Here is an 18,373-nt window from a genome sequence, read left to right as displayed (position 1 = left end):
ATCCCTGAGGGTGGATGACCCCCAGCCTAATGTCACTCACTCTGTCTCCTGTACGTGTCTCCATGTCTTCCCATCACAGGGAGGTCCTGGTGCCAGGACACCTATTGTCACCCCACTGGACAATGACTCTCAGGACAGTGTCCATGGCTGGTGTGTGACCTCGAGAGCATAGAGGGGATGCCCACCATGTGGGTGCTGAGGGAGTGAGGACAGTCGGCCTTCCTCATCATCCGGGTCCCTGAGTTGCAACTCTGGCTGGACCAACCACCACAGGTATCTACAGCCTGTGAGTCAGTAGGTTTGACCAGAAGAGACGTATTTCGCTTTGCAGAAAATGACCTTCCAAGGGGAAGTGCATCCATAGGGAGGCAGGAGATGGGGTTCAGGCCCCGAATAGGGTGTGAATTTGGGTGAGGTTCTCACCCTCCCTGGACAAGGCTCCTCAGGAGTGGACATGGGAGGTGGATGGTTGACTCCAAGGGCTGTCTTGGTCCCAACAGTGTTTGGGGGTGAAATTCCTCCTCTGAGCAGGGTCACTGTTCTGACCTCACCCACATCTTCTTGTTGGAGCCTCCTCTAAATCTGAAACTTTTAGTTCCTGAGACAGAACCCTGAGAAACGGACTGTCCCTGGCGGAACCTGAGACTGTCAACCCCAGACATGCTTCTGCTTCAGCTGCTCGCCCTTCTCTGGTGGAGGGAGGGGGCCGAGGGCCAGGGGAGGCCCAGGAAAAATTACAAGGATTACAAACTGCAAGTGCAGGGGTTGGTGACGGTGCAGGAGGGTCTGTGTGTGCGGGTGCCCTGCTCCTTCTCCTACCCGCGGGATGGCTGGAATGTGTCTACTCCAGCTCATGGCTACTGGTTCCAGGAAGGAGCCAGTACAGACCGAGATCTTCCAGTGGCCACAAACAACCCTGATCAAAAAGTGCAGGAGGAGACCCAGGGCCGATTTCACCTCTTTGGACACCCTCGGACCTACAACTGCTCCCTGGACATCAGAGATGCCAAGAGGAGGGACAGTGGAAGATACTTTTTTCGGGTGGAGAGAGGAAATACAAAATTTGATTACAAATTTAACCGTCTCTTTGTGCATGTGTTGGGTAAGGAGTGGACTCCAGGAGAGGCCACAGGGAAAGGACATGGGGGTTCCAGGGCAGGCCTGGGATAAGACCCCACTTCAGGGAGGTATTGAGGGTACAGCATATTGGAGCTTAGAGAGAGGATCTGGACCAAAGTCTGAGGCTTCTCTCATGGTGGCAACTCAGACCCTACCTCCTGATCCCCATGTGTCTCCATCTCCTCACCAGCCCTGACCCACACACCCCTCATCCTCATCCTGGGGACCCTGGAGTCTGGACACCCCAGGAACTTGACCTGCTCTGTGTCCTGGGCCTGTGAGTGGGACACACTGCCCATCTTCTCCTGGACGTCAGCTGCCCTCACCTCCCTGGGCCCCAGGAACCACCTCTCCTCTGTGCTCACCCTCACCCCACGGCCCCAGGACCATGGTACCAACCTCACTTGTCAGGTGAAGTTCCCTGCGGCTGGTGTGACTGTGGAAAGGACCATCCACCTCAACATGTCCTGTGAGTGCTGGGCCAAAACTGCTGGTACCTTATTGGTGTCCTGAGGGCCTCGGGTGTGGAGGTGTCAGGGCCTCAGACACCAGTGTGAGGTCCTAGAATCCAGGCTGAGGGGCATCAGGAGGATGCCCAACTCCACCTTTCCCCCGTTTATGCAGCTCCTGGGGACAAGGACCCATGTCCACCCAGCCCTCACCACTGATGGGCAGCCACCATGTCTTTCTGTCCCAGACTCTCCACAGAACTTGACCGTCACTGTCTTCCTAGGAAACAGCACAGGTAGGAACAAGCCACCTCCTGGGCTGGAGGGAGCAGGACCTCTGCCAGCACAGGGCAGTGCCGGTCCCGGCCTTACCCTGGACTCACCCTGGCGACCAGAGACCCTCTTGTGGTTGAACCCGGTGGTCCCTCCCATTCTCAGCCCCCATGGCCACAATGAGCAGCTGTCCCCATCGGCCCCTCACTCCCCTCAGACATCTCTACCATCCTCAACTGCACAAGGAGAACAAGAAAATATTCACAAGGTAGACCCCACCTCTCGGGCTCCTTATCATTCATCTTCTGATGACCCTTCAGCCTTGTCTTTTTATTTTCCCTAACAATTGCTTATTTAAGTACTTTTGAAAGGTAATGTATTCTCATGGACAAAAATCAAAACGTTAAGACAGAGTCTGTCCTTCTGATGCCCAGTTCCCTACTGGGACGTGACCAGTGTCCACAGGCTGCTCTGAGCCTTGCTTTGTTCACCCAAAGAATCTTAGGGGTCATTTGATGTCAGGAGTACAGACTGTCCTCATTCTTCTCCGTGACTGTGCTGTATTCCATGGATGGATTCTGATTTGTATGCATCTTCTGTTAATGGAAAAATCAAGCCATTTATTTTATTCCAGCAGTTCTAGTTAGAAACAGAAACACTGCAATGAACCATCTTGTATCTCCTTTCACAAGTGTGTTTGTGTGTGTCTGTAGGATAGTTCATAAAAAGAAAATAGAGCTGCTTCATATGTTCTATGCAACTTTGCGAGATAACGCCAAGTTGTTCTGCATGGAGGGCGGACAAGTTTACCTTCCCACCAGTGAAGGGTGAAAGTGTGTGTTTTCTTGCACTTCAACTTATATCTGTGTGTCCGTCCTGTTTAGCCTCCTTCTGCATCCTTCCACTTTGTCTCCATCTCTTTGTCTCTCTGACCCTCCGTCTCTTCTTCTCCAGCACCCACAACCCTGAAGAATGGGTCATCTCTTTCAGTCCTGGAGGGCCAGTCCCTGCGCCTGGTCTGTGTGGTCGACAGCAACCCCCCTGCCAGGCTGAGCTGGGCCCACAGGAATCAGACCCTGAGCCCCTCACAGCCCTCAAACCCTGGGGTCCTGGAGCTGCCCCAGGTGGAGTCGGGGCATGAGGGTGAATTCACCTGCCAAGCTCAGCACCCTCGGGGCTCCCTGCACGTCTCCCTCAGCCTCTCTCTGCAGAGTGAGTGCACCGGTGGATGGGGGAGGGGCTGGAAGAGGAGGGCAGCACCCACCCCACCCCACAGTCCAGCCAGCAGCCCCCTGAGCTTCAGAGGGGAACTCAGCTCTGCTCTGTGCTCGGCTGTGAGGCCCGGAAATTCCCTGGAACTCAGAGGGTCACTGTCGTCTTCCTGCCGGGACAGGGCTGTGGGGTGGGTTGAGGGCTGGAGGGGGAGCCAGGGAAGGAGGTGGGTCTTGGAGAAGAGGGGCTGGGGCCTGGACAGATGTGTCTGGGGACACAAGGTCCCTGCTTTGCAGAGCCAGGTGGGTTGGGCGAGTGAGGCACTTCCCATGGGCCCAAAATTTAAGGAGAAGCCAAAAAAAACTCAGCAATCAAGAGAAATAATATGCAATCCTCTGTTCAAATATAAATGAGTGCAAAATAAATGCCACAATGAACAAAATGTCAACGTTTTGAATCAAGACAGGCTGCAACCCAGCTCTTGTATTCCTCACTCTCTTCACCCTGACCCCTGCCCCTCCCCCGACCCATCTCCCTGTTTTTGCACCTGGCAAAGGGGCCTGAACACAGAAGTGTGGGGTCCTACAGGGACTGAGAGGAAAAGAGACCAAGTTCTCAGAGGAGAATCGCTAATAATCCAATCCTCTGCAGGAAAAGCGTGGTCTTTATCAGGAGTGGCGCTGGGTGCAGTCTGGGGAGCAAGTGCTAAGACTCTGCTCTTCCTGTCCTTCTGCGTCATCGTCATCATGTGAGCAGGGACCTGGGGAGGGAGGGAGAGCCCTGGGGTGGGAAGGGCAGGCAGCCACGGATGCCTGAACCCAGAGCCGGAGGGACTGGGTGGGTCCAGATCCTGAATCAAGGGCAGGTCCCCTGACACCCGGGTGAGTCTGTCACAAACCTCTGGCCCTAGTGTCCAGGAGGGAGGAACCTGTGCTTTCAACCCTGAGGTCTCTGGGACAGGAGCCCTCTCCCACCTCAGTCACCCTTCCAGCCCATTGAGAGAGAGCAGAGGAGGGGTCAGTCTGTCCACTGCACCCTGAGCTGGTCGGACTGAGAGGTTCTCTGGTCTCTTCACTCAGAGTGAGGTCCCGCAGGAAGAAAGCAGCAAGGCCAGCAGTGGGCTTTGAAGGCATGGACATGGAAGGTGCAAACCCTGACACAAGGTAAGTTCCTCAGGTGAATGACCTGGGCATCTCCCCATCTGGAATTTTGCCTGGATTCCTCCCCCAGGATGGTTCCCTGGATTGCTCCACTCGGCAAGGACAAGGCTGCTCTAGTCATCTCCTTCTCCTCCTCCCCTCAAGTCAGATCCTCATCTTGCTGACAGCATGACAACCCCTCCTCTTTCCTTCAGACCATGCAGGGATGAGTCACCATCTCTCTACCCTCCCTTCTTCTGCTACAGCCAAAAATTCACCACGTCTTGTCCATTTTTCCTCCTAAGAACTGCTAGCATCAGTCTCCCTCTCTCCATCTTGACCCACGTCATTGCTGAGGCTTTAGGATCTCTTTCCTGGACCCCTCATCTCCCTGCCTCTCGTCTCTCTTGCTCTACACAGAGTGATCATTTAAAAGCCATCATTGTCCAGTTCCTCTGCTTTTGAACATCTCTTTGCCCCCATCATCTACAGCAGAGGCCGGCAAATTTTTTCTACCAAGGACTACAGAGTAAATATTTTTGGCTTTGTGGTCCATTGAGTCTCTGTTGCAGTGTTGCAACTGTGTTGTTGCAGCATGAAATAGCCATAGACCATATGTAAATGAATGAGCATGGCTATGTTCCAAGAAAACTTTATTTACAAACACAGGAAGTGGGCCTGATTTGATTCACAGGCTGTATTAGTTTGCTGACTCCTGACCTAGAGAATAAAGCTCCAACTCCTCAGCCCACAGCCCTGCATATTCTGACCTTTCTGCACCCACCTCTCCAGGAGGGCCAGGGTTAGGGTGAGGAGAGTGAGGCACTTGCCTGAGATACAAAATGTAGACAGGTGCCCAAAATAGCAGTATTCAAGATAATATGTTAATGTAGTATTTAAAAAAAATCAAAATTAATAAAAAGAAACCATGGTGAGAAAAATATCAAAAATCTAAATAATAGAAGAATCAGCAGACTGAAGTTACTTAATAATTATTTAAGATCATAACTTGGTCAGCAGAAATTTTCACACGTGGCAGCATTCTCATTTGAAAATGAGAGCATCAGAGAAGGAGATTTTGAAAATATTCTCTCTGCATTTGCTTCCAGAAAGCCAGGAAAGCAAAATTATAACAAATTCTGATTTGGGTACACATATAATCTTTCAACTTAATGTTTTAATATACAACACTTTTCAAGTTTTCAATCATGTTTCAATTATTTCAATATTCTGGAAAAAACGAGCACTAAAAATACGTGAAAACCTGTATATCTTTAGGGCACAGGTTTCTTCTGCCTCAGGCTCCAATTGGTTCAGAAGGGCACTCTTACTAATCCTGGGTTATTTACATTTTTGATTTTTTTTCTCCATGTGTTTTCTTTCTTTCTTTCTTTTTTTGCATTTATTTTCATTTTAAAAATGTTGCAAAAAAATGTTTTTAGGGCACTGTTCCCACGACTTAGTGGTTAAGTTCAGTGTGCTCTGCTTCGGTGGCTTGGATTTCCAGGGTCAGCTCCTGCGCGTGGACCTAGACCACTTGTCAACCATGGTGTGGCAGCGTCCCACGTGCAAAATAGAGGAACACTGGCACAGATGTTAGCTCAAAAACAAACAAGCAAACAAAAAACAATGTTATTTACCTCAACTAATGAAGCATTTGGCTCCCCTTTTAATTTTGCATTTTGGGCAAGTGGCTCACTTGCCTCACCCTGATCCTAGCCCCACTCTCCAGTCCACTGCCTCCACTGCCCCATCTCCCAGTCATATCCGTCCACCTGGACTTTTCATCGTCATCAACCAGAACAAGGTTTCTTGCCTCTGGGTCTTTGCATAGGCTGTTCCTCCTTTAATGCTCTTCCCTCCCCATTTCCACTCATTCATTCCTATTCAGCCTTCAAGCTCTGATGGACTCACTTTTCATTATTTATTGTATTCAGAGTGTGACTTGAAGCCTTTGGAAGGTTTTGAGTGGCAAGGTAACATGCATCTATTCATTCATTAATTCCTTCAGGAAATGTTTTTGAGCACCTACCAACTGGGAAGCAGTGTAGGTACCAGAGACCTGTCTATGAAAAAAATTTAAAATCTTGGCTCAGTGAGGTTTTTTCTAGACAGAGGAGGATAATCAAACCAGTAAAAAAAAAAAAAAAAAAAAAAAACAGAAAACAAATAAGTGAGTAGAATGTGCAAGATAGATGTGTACTTTGGGGAAAAGGCAGCGCACAGGGAAGAGGGAGTGTTGGGGAGATGACTTGTGCAGTGCTCTTGGGATTTATTTATTTGTTGTGGTGAAAATCACAGAACATAAATTTACCATCTTAACCACTCTTAACAGTACAGTTATGCCACAGATCTCTAGAACTTTTTAATCTTACAAAACCGAAATTCTGTACCCGTTGAAGAACATCCCAATTCCCCCACTACCCCAGCCCCTGCAACCACCATTCTGCTTTCTGTCTCTATGGGTTTGACTACTCTAGTTACCCCATATTAGTGGAATCATGCAGTGTTTGTCTTTTGTGACCAGTTTATTTCACTTAGCATAATGTCCTCAAGGTTCATCCATGTTGTAGCATGTGACAGGATTTCTTTCTTTTTAAAGACTGTTTAATATTCCATGGTACGTATACACCACATTTTCTTTATTCATTCCTCTGTTGATGAATATTTGGGCTGCTTTCACATCCTTGCTACTGTGAATAATACTGCAATGAACTTGAGTGTGCAAATATCTCTTCGAGATTCTGCTTTCAATATTTTTAATAAATACTCATAAGCGGGATTGCTAGATCATATGGTAATTCAAGTTTTAATATTTTGAGGAACTTCCACAGTGTTTTCCATAGTGGCTGCACTGTCTTACATTCCCATCAACAGTGCACAAGTGTTTGAGTTTCTCCACATCTTCACCAACACTTGTTATTTTTTGTTTTATATAGTGGCCATCCTAATGAGTGTGAGGCGATACCTCATTGTAGTTTTGATTTGCATTTCTCTAACCATGAGTGATGTTGAACACCTTTCCATACGCTTGTTCACTATTTGTACGTTTTCTTTGGAGGAATGTTTAATTCAAGTTATTTACTCATTTTTAATAGAGTTATTTTGTGGCTGTTGTTGCGTTCTAGGAGTTCTTTGTATATTCTGGGTGTTAACCCCTTATGCAATACAAGATTTGCAAATATTCTTTCCCATTCCATAGGTTGGCTTGTGGTTTTGTTAGTGACATTTGAACAAAGGCATGAAGAAGGCTCAAGAGTTTGCAATCTGACTGTGTGATCCAAGAGCCCTCCAAGCAGAGGGAACAGCAGGTGCAAACACTCAGACACAGGAGGCTGACCAGTGAGTGAGGAGCAGCAAGGACTTCTGAGTGATTACACAGAGGGAGGCAAGAGCCAACAAGCAGGAATTGATTTTGGGGAAGTCAGCGTGTGAAATCATGTCTGCACATATAGGACACTGTGGGAATCAGGAGACGTTTGGTCAGAAGAAGGACATGATCCAACTTTCATTTTCACAGGACCCTCTGGCTGCTGTGTGCAGAGAGACTCTGTGTGTCAGGGAAGTTAGAAAGGGGGCTGGTGAAACATTCCAGGCAGGAGATAATGTTGGCTGGAACCAGGATGGCAAGAGGGTGGGGCCTGATTTGATTCTGGGTGAATTTTGAAGTTAAGGCTACTGAGAATTGCTAATAGATTGGGAATGGGGTGTGAGTGACAGAAAGGGGTCAAGGATGACTCCTAGATTTCTGCACTGAGCAGCCGGAAGAAGGGAGGCACCGATCACTGAGGTTGAGAGGATTGGAGGAAGGAATTTGGGGGAAAAAAGAAGTTCAGTTTGAATATGTTGAGTTTTCTGTTTGTTTTGACAAGGGAATGGGCATTTCAAGTATATCTTTGGATCAAAGTCTTTCCAGAGAGGAGAAGGAGCTGGAGGTACGGATTTGAGTGTCATCAGCCTATGGATCAGATGAAGCCAATACAGTGGATGAGATCACAAAGCAAAGTTGAAGAAGGAAAGAGTCCCGGGCTGCTCCAGTATTACGGGCCTAGGGAGATGGGGAGCAACCAGCAGGGGGCTGCCAGTGAGGTCAATGGACCCGGAATGTGTGATGTCTTGTACTTAAGTCTAAAGGGGCTTTCCTTTAGGGCAGGTGTGCGATTAGGTCACCTGATGCGGCAAAGTTCAGAGAGGTGAGGACTGAAAGATGGCCACTTGGATTTCACCAGCAGAGACCACTGGTGTGCTTGATAACAGCAGCGTAGGGAAGTGGTTGTGTGTGTGTGTGTGTGTGTGTGTGTGTGTGTGTGAATCTCAATTTAAATAATCAAGAGAATGGGAGGGGCAAAAATGTTAACAATTCTGGTGAAGTGTTCTCTTGTCAAGAGGAGCAGCAAAGAAGGATGCTCTCCAGGCAGCACATGTCACCCTCCTCCATGTGAGTCTGTATTAGATTCTTGTTCCTTATGTAATGAATTAATACAAATTTAGTGGCTTCCAACAACATAAATTTATTGTCTTACAGTTCTGGAGGTCACAAGTCCAAAATGGGTTTCACTGGGCTAAAATGAAGGCATTGGCAGGCAGGGCTACGTTCCTTCTGGGGGCTCCAGGGGAAAATGCATTTTCTTGCCTTTTTCAGCCTCTAGAGGGCGCCTGCCTTCCTTGGGCCATGGCTCCTTCCTCTCCATCTTCAAGGTCAGAAGCACAGTGTCTTCAAATCTCTCTCTGCCTCCTTCTTTCACATGTAAAGACCCTTGTGATTACATTGGGCCTGTCCACTTAATCCAGGAGGATCTCCCCATCTCAATATCCTTAACTTAACTCCATCTGCAAAGTTCCTTTTGCCATGTAAGGTAACACATTCAGAGTTTCCTGGGGATTAGGGCTTGGACATCTTTAGGGGCTGTTATTCTGCCTATCACAGGGACATAATTTCTTTGACTGGCTTGTCCTCCCACCAAACTGTGAGCTTCCCGCAGGTGCCATGCTTGCATCAAGGCCCTGTAATCCTTTCTTGCTTACCCAGTTCCTGTCCATCATATCATAATTCACAATTAGATATTTATTTGCTTAACTCATATTTTGCTGCCTCCCTCAATTAAAGAGTAAGCTGCAAGATGTCAGGGTCTGTGTCTGCTGTGTCCACCACAGAACATCCAGCACCCAGCTCAGGGCCTCACACAGAGGAGGCCTCAGGCTTTGAGGTCAGAAAGAACTGGATTGGATCCTCATTTTCCTCAGGGACTTTTTTTTTTTCTAGTGAGGAAGATTAGCCCTGAGCTAACGTCTGTTGCCAATCCTCCTCGTTTTGTTGAGGAATATTGGCCCTAGGCTAACATCCTTGCCTATCTTCCTCTATCTTATATGTGGGACACCTGCCACAGCATGGCTTGATATGCCATGCGTAGGTCTATGCCTGGGATCCAAAAGTGTGAACCCTGTGCCACCAATGTGGAGCACACGAACTTAACCACTATGCCACCAGGCTGGCCCCTTCGTCAGGGACTTTGAGCATGCCGCTTACTTGGTTCACCTCAGTTTTCATATCTATAAAATGGACACAATAATAGTATCTTCCTTACGGGGTTGTTGTGGGAAGTTCATGAGATTAGCAAATACCAAATAAGGTGCTCACTAAGTATTAAATATTTGAGGAAAGCATGAATGATGAGATCTCAACAAAAATGTCTGTGGGATGAATGGATGAGGCAATTCATGGGCCTCTCTCCCAGACACTCTCTGCCTTATTCTGTCCCTGCTGTTCTGCTCTGACTCCTCGCACGCCCTCTACTCAAGGTCCCATGATTGAATCCCAGGCAGACAGCCTCCCAGCCAACCCTCCCCCAGATGTGGCTGCCCTCTGCTCAGGGGAGGAAGAAGAACACCACTATACATCTTTCAGTTTTCGTGGGATGAAGCCTCAGGACCCACAGGAATGGGAGGCCGCTGGTAGTGAGTACTCAGAGATCAAGATCCACAAGTGAGAAACTGCAGAGATTCAACCCTGGCTTGAGGGATCACGGCCCCTGTGGGGCAAAGAAAAAGTCAGGGCTGATTCCATAGAGTTAAAATCCCTCTTACTAGTGCAAAGAACACAGACTTTGGAACCAAAGTATATTGAGTTTGAGTCCACACTCTGCCTCTTGACTAAGTGACAGACCAACCCCTACCTCTCTGCCTCAGTTTCCTGCTCTGTGCAACATGGAAGAGAAGCCCCACCTGCAAGGTTGTAGTGAGAATCCTTGGAGTAAAATCCTATCATAGCACCTGCCACAAAGTGTATGCTGAACGCATGCTGGATCCCGGTGCTTTAAATAGAAAGGTCCTGCTGGGATTTTCTCCCGACTCTGGTGGGGACCAGCGTCAGACCTCAGACCTTGCACACTGAGGTCCCTCCTCCTGGAATGTCCTCCCACTGGACCTTCATCTGCCTCTGTCTTTGAAAGTTGAGCTCAAGAGGTGGACTTCTGGGTTGAGATGGGAAAGTCAAGCAGCAGCTCCTGATCTCCCCTATAGAGACAAGCCAAATGAATGAGGAAAGTTCCCAAATGATCACACAACTGTCTGATGAGTGAAACAACATGATCCCCAAATTCTCCTACAGCACCTGGAAGAAGACAGGAATATATCACAGCAGTCACTTCATAAAGTAGCCTTGATGGGAAGAAATCAAAGGATTGGATGAAGCTTTAAAAACTCCCTACAAATTATCCCCTGCCCACTTACAACAGCAGCAAGAAACATAAGGCACTAAGGAACATTTTTTAAATTTAAACGTGCAATACCTCCATACTGAAAACTACAGAATATTGCTCATAGAAATTAAAGGTCCTAATGATTGAAGAACTATATCATGTTCATGGATGGGAAGACACAGTATTGCTAAGATGTCAGTTTTCTCCATATTGATTTCAAGCAATCCCAGTCAATAGACAAATATATATGAATGTGTATATATATATATATATATATATAATTATACATACATATATAAATAAATATACACACACATCACATAGATGAATTGAAAAGTTGATTCTAAAATTTATTTGGAAATGTAAAGACCCAGAATAGCAAAAGAATCTTGAAAAAGAAGAACACAGTTGGAGAAATCAGACTTTACTGTAAAGTAGAGTCATAAAGAGAGTGTGCTGTGGACAGAACAGAGTCCGTAAATAGACCTACACGTTATACACGGTCCACTGAACAGCACCCAGTCTATTCAATTGGGGAGAGGAAGGACTCCTGAACAAATGTCGTAGAACTAGCAGACCAAGATTTGAAACCTATGAACCTTATAAATATTATAATTGGTTTATGTAATTCGAATCAGGTGTTATGTACTTACATGGTTTTTTCACTCAGAATTGTGCTTTTTGAGATTTATCCATGTTGTTGTGCATATCAGTATTTTGTTCCTTTATTGCTGAGTAGGATTCAGTCTACCACACTTGGTTTACTCTTTTTTCCATTGATGTATATTTGGTTTGTTTCCAGTATTTGGTGATTATGAATAAAGCTGCTGTGAACATATTTGGTCAAGAATGTGTCCAGGTGTATGTTTTCATTTCTCTCAAGTGTTGGGGGTCAGGGTCAAGATGGAGACAATGAGGTCAGAGTCACATGTTGGGAGCTCAAGGGTCTCTGGGACTCCCCATGGAGACCAGCGTCCAGCCGGCAGCTGGACACTGGGAACATCAGGGGTCAAATGATCCTGTTAATGAATGCCTGCTGTTGTAGGTTAAAATGTGTCCCCCCGAGAGGTATACTCAAATTCTCTCCCCTGGTACCTGTGAAATTGATTTTCTTTAGAGATAGGGTCTTTGCAGAAATAACAAAGTTAAGGTGACATCAGACTGGATTGGGGGATGTGGCCCTAAATCCAGTGACAGCTGTCCTTGTACAAAGAGGGAAATTTAGACACAGACACGGGGAGGCAAGAAGGTCATGCAATAAAGGAGGCAGAGACTGGAGTTATGATGCCACAAGGCAAGGAATGCCAAGGATTGCTGCCAACCACCAGAAGACAGAAAAGTCAGGGAAGGAGTCTTCCCTAGAGCCTTCCAAGGGGGCATGGCCCTGCTGAAACCTTGATTTTGATCTGTTCTCTGCAACTGTGAGACAATAAATTTATGCTGATTTAAGCCACCTAGTATGTGGTAATTTGTCAAAGCAGCCCTAGGGAGCTAACACATTCACTCAGCCCCTATTGTGCATCAATTCCTCACATATCCTGTCTCATTCAATCCTCACAGTGACTCTGAGAGGGTCAGTCCTGTCCCCATGTCACAGAGGAGGCTCAGGTGAGCTTCTCAAAGCCACACAGGCCAGCAAGTGGAGGGACCACATTGAATCCAAGTAAATGACTCCAATGGCACCATGGGGATTTAATCAGTGAGGCCCCGGGTATTCACCTTGTGTCCAGGTACTATCCTAACTGCTTTGTGAACATTCAGACAGTCAAGCATTTCCTAAGAGCAGTGACGACCACAGGAGCTATTCTAGCCACCCCCATTTCCATAGATTCAGCCAGGGAGGAGCCTCTGTCTCTCCTCTCTTTCTTTCTCCTCCCTTGCTCATTTTTCCTTCCTTTTTTTCTTTTCTTTCTACCTGCCTCCCTTCCCAGACTTCTCCTGGAGAATAGAGAAACAGATCTCCCAGCATTTCCCTCTCTTCTTTATCTGTCTGTGTCCAGCTTTGAGGTCCTGCCTGGACAATGTTTCCTCACTGCCCATTCCCAAGGGCAAGTCTATGCCTGACCTGTGATACTGGGAGAAGGTATTTTTGTCTATTGTGTTCACCAAGAACAATTCTTGACATATAATAATCTCCCAATAAATATTTTAGAAATTTAATAAAATGATGCAGTTTCTTGCAAAATCTTTCTCCAGCCCCGGTCTTTTTCCTGACCCCAGCACTTTCATAACTGTCCTGGTGTTATCTATAATGGCATCTTCAGTGCTTCCCATTTCACTAGAGCATGAGCCCGTGGGAATAAGGATTGCATCTGTTTTGACTTCCAGAGCAGTTCATAAAATTTTGTTGATAAGTGAAGTCCCAGAGAAAGCTCTGAGTCATGCTGATAGGTCCCCAGGAGGCAAAGACGAGAAAATTCAGAGTCTACCACTTTCATAGCAAGCAGTAAGTGAGCCTGCTCTTTGTCCTGGAGGGAGACATGATCTCATCCCTCAAGGTTGCTCCCTGCAAACACAGCCCTGAGAACTTTGCCAGGTAAGGAGCAGTCACAGCACCATGTTTTGGGCAGATCTAGCAAGATGTGTAGGAGTGCGAGGGACGCAGGAAGACTGTCTTTCCCAACAGGTAGTTTTGCTCTTCCCTAACGATGTGAAGGCCTCAGAGTCTTCTCATAAAATCCTGCTTCCCTAGGATAGACTAAGGTTTCTGTCGCTTGTGATCAGCATATTACTGTATAAACCTGGAGCATTTGGCTAGTTCCCATCGGAAAACCAGGACGATGCAGTGAATAGAGAAACCCCAATACTGACATTTGTCAACTCTGTGTTCTCACTTCATGCTTTGTTTGAGGAAGTTGAAAAGGAGATGACTGGAAAGGAAGTGACACTGTAGGAAAATAAAGCTTCCTTTTTTGGGCCATAAATCCATTGCCCTTTCTTCCTTCTAACAACAACCAGACTTTGGTTACTTCCTCAACTCCTCCCTGTGCCTCAAAGGACCTGGACTTCATAGTGTAGGATTCTTGTGTGAGCTTCATCAGTTTCAGTCATTCAGGTGGGAAATTGGCTGGGCAAAGTTGTTGTAGAGAAATGAGGGGGTGGGCCACTGAAAAGTTCTAATCAGGTGCATGAGATCCACTGATCTTTGTTCTTGAAAGTTTATTGCAATTGTGACATCAGAAAGAAATGGAAAAACTGGTTATCTCCAAAAGTGGTGATGTTATAGCACTTTCACTCAAAGTGGAAACAAAATGAGTGCCCAACCTCATTTGAGATATTTATTAAATATAGCACATCTCCTCTTAATGAAACCAGTGTGAATGAAATTTAAAAGACTAGAAAATATCCAGAAAAATAAATAAAATAGAATGACATAAAATCAAACCTCCTATAGGACCAAAATGAGAGGAAAAAACAGATGTCCTGGAAGAAAAGAAGGCAGTATATCAAGATGGTCATCTAATGTTGTTGTCTCTGGGGAGTAGGACATGGTGTTGATGATGTTATAGATTGTACCGCGAGAAACACATAATCACACCTGTGAGATGGTGCTTGACACAGTAGACGTTCAATCAACATTCAAGAATGAGTGAAAGTCAGCTGGTTTCTCCAAGTTCTAGATCTAAAATATTATGTATAGTAGGTATAAATTATACGTAGCAAGGTCTTCTGAGAAAACGTGTGTTTAAAACTTTCCTGCAACAAAAAGAATAAAATACCTAGGAATAAATTTAACCAAAGAGGTGAAAGATCTGTACACCGAAAACTATAAAACATTTCTGAAAGAAATTGAAGAAGACACAAAGAAATGGAAAGATATTCCGTGCTCTTGGATTGGAAGAATTAACATAGTTAAGATGTCCATACTTCCTAAAGCCATCTATAGATTCAATGCAATCCCTATCAAAGTTCCAACAACATTTTTCACAGAAATAGAACAAAGAATCCTAAAATTCATATGGAACAACAAAAGACCCTGAATAGCTAAAGGAATCCTGAGAAAAAAGAACAAAGCTGGAGGTATCACACTCCCTGATATCAAAATATACTACAAAGCTATAGTAACCAAAACAGCATGGTACTGGCACAAAAACAGACACACAGATCAATGGAATAGAATCGAAAGCCCAGAAATAAACCCACACATCTATGGACAGCTAATCTTTGACAAAGGAGCCAAGAACATACAATGGGGAAAAGAAAGTCTCTTCAACAAATGGTGTTGGGAAAACTGGATAGCCATATGCAAAAAAATGAAAGTAGATCCTTACCTTACACCATACACAAAAATTAACTCCAAATGGATTAAAGACTTGAATGTAAGACCTGAAACTGTGAAAGTTCTAGAAGAAAACATAGGCAGTACGCTCTTCGACATCGGTCTTAGCAACATCTTTTCAAACACCACATCTGACCGGGCAAGAGAAACAATAGAAAAATAAACAAATGGGACTACATCAAACTAAAAAGCTTCTGCACAGCAAAGGAAACCATCAACAAAACGAAAAGACAACCTAACAATTGGGAGAAGATATTTGCAAACCATACATCTGATAAGGGCTTAATCTCCAAAATATATAAAGAACTCATGCATCTCAACAACAAAAAAACTACCAACCCAATTAAAAAATGGGCAAAAGACCTGAACAGACATTTCTCCAAAGAAGATATACAGATGGCCAACAGACACATGAAAAGATGTTCAAAATCACTAACTATCAGGGAAATGCAAATCAAAACTACAATGAGATATCACCTCACGCCTGTCAGAATGGCTATAATTAACAAGACAGGAAACAACATGTGTTGGAGAGGATGTGGAGAGAAGGGAACTCTCATACACTGCTGGTGGGAGTGCAAACTGGTGCAGCCACTATGGAAAACAGTATGGAGATTCCTCAAAAAATCAACGATAGAACTACCATATGATCCAGCTATTCCACTGTTGGGTATTTATCCAAAGAACTTGAAAACACCAATTTGCAAAGGTACATGCACCCCTGTGTTCATTGCAGCCTTATTCACAATAGCCAAGACTTGGAAGCAACCTAAGTGCCCATCAAGGGACGAATGGATAAAGAAGATGTGGTATATATACACAATGGAATACTACTCAGCCATAAGAAACAACGAAATCCAGCCATTTGTGACAACATGGATGGACATTGAGGGTATAATGCAAAGTGAAATAAGTCAGAGGGAGAAGGTCAAATACCGTATGATTTCCTTCATTAAGTAGTAGATAATAACAACAATAAACAAACACATAGGGACAGAGATTGGATTGGTGGTTACCAGAGGGGAAGGGGGGAGGGTGGAGGGTGAAAGGGATAATTCGGTACATGTGTGTGGTGATGGGTTGTAATTAGTATTTTGGTGGTGAACATGATGTAGTCCATGCAGAAATAGAAGTACAATGATGTACACCTGAAATTTTTGCAATGTTATAAACCAATGTTACTGCAATAAAAAAAAATAATAAAATAAAAATAAAACTTTCCTGAAACATAATAGTAAATTCACTGTTAGTGCCGTCAAGTTGATTCTCACTTCTAGCAACCTTTGTACAACAGAGAAGAACCCTTCTCAGTCTTTTTTGTGCCATCCTCTTATTCTCTGCCAGTACATCAGATAATGCTTTGTTGCTGTTCATAAGGTTTTCATGGCCAACTTTTTCCTAGGTGCTTGGCCAGTTCCTTCTTCCTAGTTAATGTTAGTCTGGAAGTTCCACTGGTAACTGTCCACCATGGGTGACCCCAGACGTATTTGAAATACTGGGGGCATATCTTTCAGCACCACAGCAATATGCAGCTGCCACAATGTGACAACCGACAGACGTGTGGTGGGATTTCCTGACCAGGAAACAAACCTGGGCTGTGGCGGTGAGAGCACTGAATCTTAACCACTAGACCGCCAGGAGTGGCAGTCAGTAATTAAGTGCTATAAATACTTCTCACTATTATAATAATTAATTTTTGAAAGTGATGGCCCATCCTCCACGAGTTCCTGTTACTCCATTTCTCAACCTCTGTACATAAGACCCAATACTCTCCTGGAATCTTTCTCTTCGGGTCCCCCTTGGTCTCTTCAATCTTGGGTCCAATGGTCTTTCTTATAGTCTCACTGTCCTTAGTCTCCTTAGGCAATTAGGGAATCCAGACATATAGAAGAGTACCGAAGAGTGAACTAGGAAGTAGAGAGAAGAATAAGAGAACCCAAGCCCACTGAGGAGAGGGTCTTCTTATCTCCACACCCTTTTCTTGTAGGCAGACAATAACTTCTCACCACTGCAGGTTATATGGCTGCCTTCATGGCCTGAAGCTTGGGTCCCTTGCTTGAGGGATCAGACCCCTCTCAGACTGGGTGACTTAGGAGCTGAGATCCAAGCCATAGTTCAGCTGGGAAGCATCATCCTGTTGCCTGGAGCTCACCAGGTCTACAGTCTGTCTTGGGAGGACAGGCATCCCCCTGTGTGCTGAGACACCTTCACTACATCCCAGACAAATTAGTTCAGGATAAGGCTGGATGGAGGGATGTGTTCACTATATCACAATAAATGATGGATCTGTACACACACCTCATTTTTAGGTCATCAGTCCATAATCCTGGGAATTGGTATCAACTACCCTGATGTACAATGTTTCTTGGGACTTGGGAAACCATAGAAACCATCCAGCTCAATGTTTCCTATGAGTGTGGGCCCAGGACTCCCAGCACTCTGAGTGCAGTAGGGTGTCCAAGGATAGTTCAGAGCTTGGGATACTCAGTGCCGGGCTCCTGGGGGCCAGACTGAGGAGAAGGACAAGAGAGATTCCAGAACCCAGCTTCCTTGCTGTTTTTGGCTCTAGGAGGGGGGAGGGCCAACACTCATTCCACCCTTCACCACTGAAGAGGGAACTATTATGTCTCAGTCTAGACATTCCATTCCTGTGGACATCACTGCCTTTCAAGAACATAGTAGAGGTAAGAAAGAATCTCTTTTCTCTGGGATTAGTTGGGAGTGGGGTCTCAGCCACCCCATAGCAGAGCTGGATCCCCAATTTCACATGATGGGAAGGATGAGATCATACATGGGATGTCCTCACTCCCCCACAGTCAGATCTCTGTCCACAAACCTTCCAGATCAAACCATAGTGAACTCAAGAGCTCCACTGAAATTCCCTCAGATATCACAGCATGAAGGCCTGGGGGCCAAGGGATGGAAACATCAGCACAAAGTATTCAAAAGACAGAAGACAGGTCCAGGAACTCAGAGCTTCTTTGGGAATGGGAGACTCAAAACACTGACTCTTATGGAGTAAATGTTCTCTAGTCAATGGATTATAAATGATTTCATAGGAATTCTTTGCCCCAGGGAAAATACAGGAGCTTTAAAATAGGAGAAACTTGGGGGGCGAACTTAAGCTGGCAGCGTAGGCAGACTCGGAACTCACCTCCTCCCGTGGACACAGCCAATTTACAACTACTTGTGGAAAAATTACCC

At 45.6% G+C, this 18,373-nt stretch overlaps 1 protein-coding gene across 2 annotated transcripts; it reads left to right on the top strand.

The window, feature by feature from the left end:
• Positions 1-625: 625 nt before the first annotated feature.
• On the top strand, positions 626-10,404 carry LOC101406619 (sialic acid-binding Ig-like lectin 8). Of its 2 annotated transcripts, XM_087421251.1 has the most exons (9): positions 626-1,102; positions 1,310-1,588; positions 1,817-1,864; positions 2,796-3,053; positions 3,705-3,801; positions 4,133-4,197; positions 5,772-5,787; positions 7,738-7,757; positions 9,992-10,404. In XM_087421251.1, the coding sequence occupies exons 1-9, from the start codon at positions 661-663 to the stop codon at positions 10,177-10,179; spliced, it is 1,413 nt and encodes a 470-aa protein (XP_087277377.1). In that variant the 5' UTR covers positions 626-660; the 3' UTR covers positions 10,180-10,404. The 2 variants fall into 2 exon arrangements, with proteins under 2 accessions (XP_087277377.1, XP_087277376.1); XM_087421250.1 differs by lacking the exons at positions 5,772-5,787; positions 7,738-7,757 and having other exon boundaries at positions 4,133-4,218; positions 9,980-10,404.
• Positions 10,405-18,373: the final 7,969 nt, after the last annotated feature.

The sequence above is a fragment of the Ceratotherium simum genome, chromosome 33, assembly GCF_057802395.1.
Source record: "Ceratotherium simum simum isolate JZ-2026a chromosome 33, ASM5780239v1, whole genome shotgun sequence".
NCBI classification, from domain to species: domain Eukaryota; kingdom Metazoa; phylum Chordata; class Mammalia; order Perissodactyla; family Rhinocerotidae; genus Ceratotherium; species Ceratotherium simum.
This window is presented reverse-complemented; position numbering and strand designations above follow the sequence as displayed.

What these genes read in the sequence shown, in the direction of transcription:
- LOC101406619 (XM_087421251.1), top strand. Translation starts at nt 661, where the DNA reads ATGCTTCTGCTTCAGCTGCTCGCCCTTCTCTGGTGGAGGGAGGGGGCC. An exon ending in CCTCAGCCTCTCTCTGCAGA is followed by an intron (nt 3,054 to 3,704) that starts GTGAGTGCACCG and finishes AATCCTCTGCAG; the next exon opens with GAAAAGCGTGGTCTTTATCA. An exon ending in TTCTGCGTCATCGTCATCAT is followed by an intron (nt 3,802 to 4,132) that starts GTGAGCAGGGAC and finishes CTCTTCACTCAG; the next exon opens with AGTGAGGTCCCGCAGGAAGA.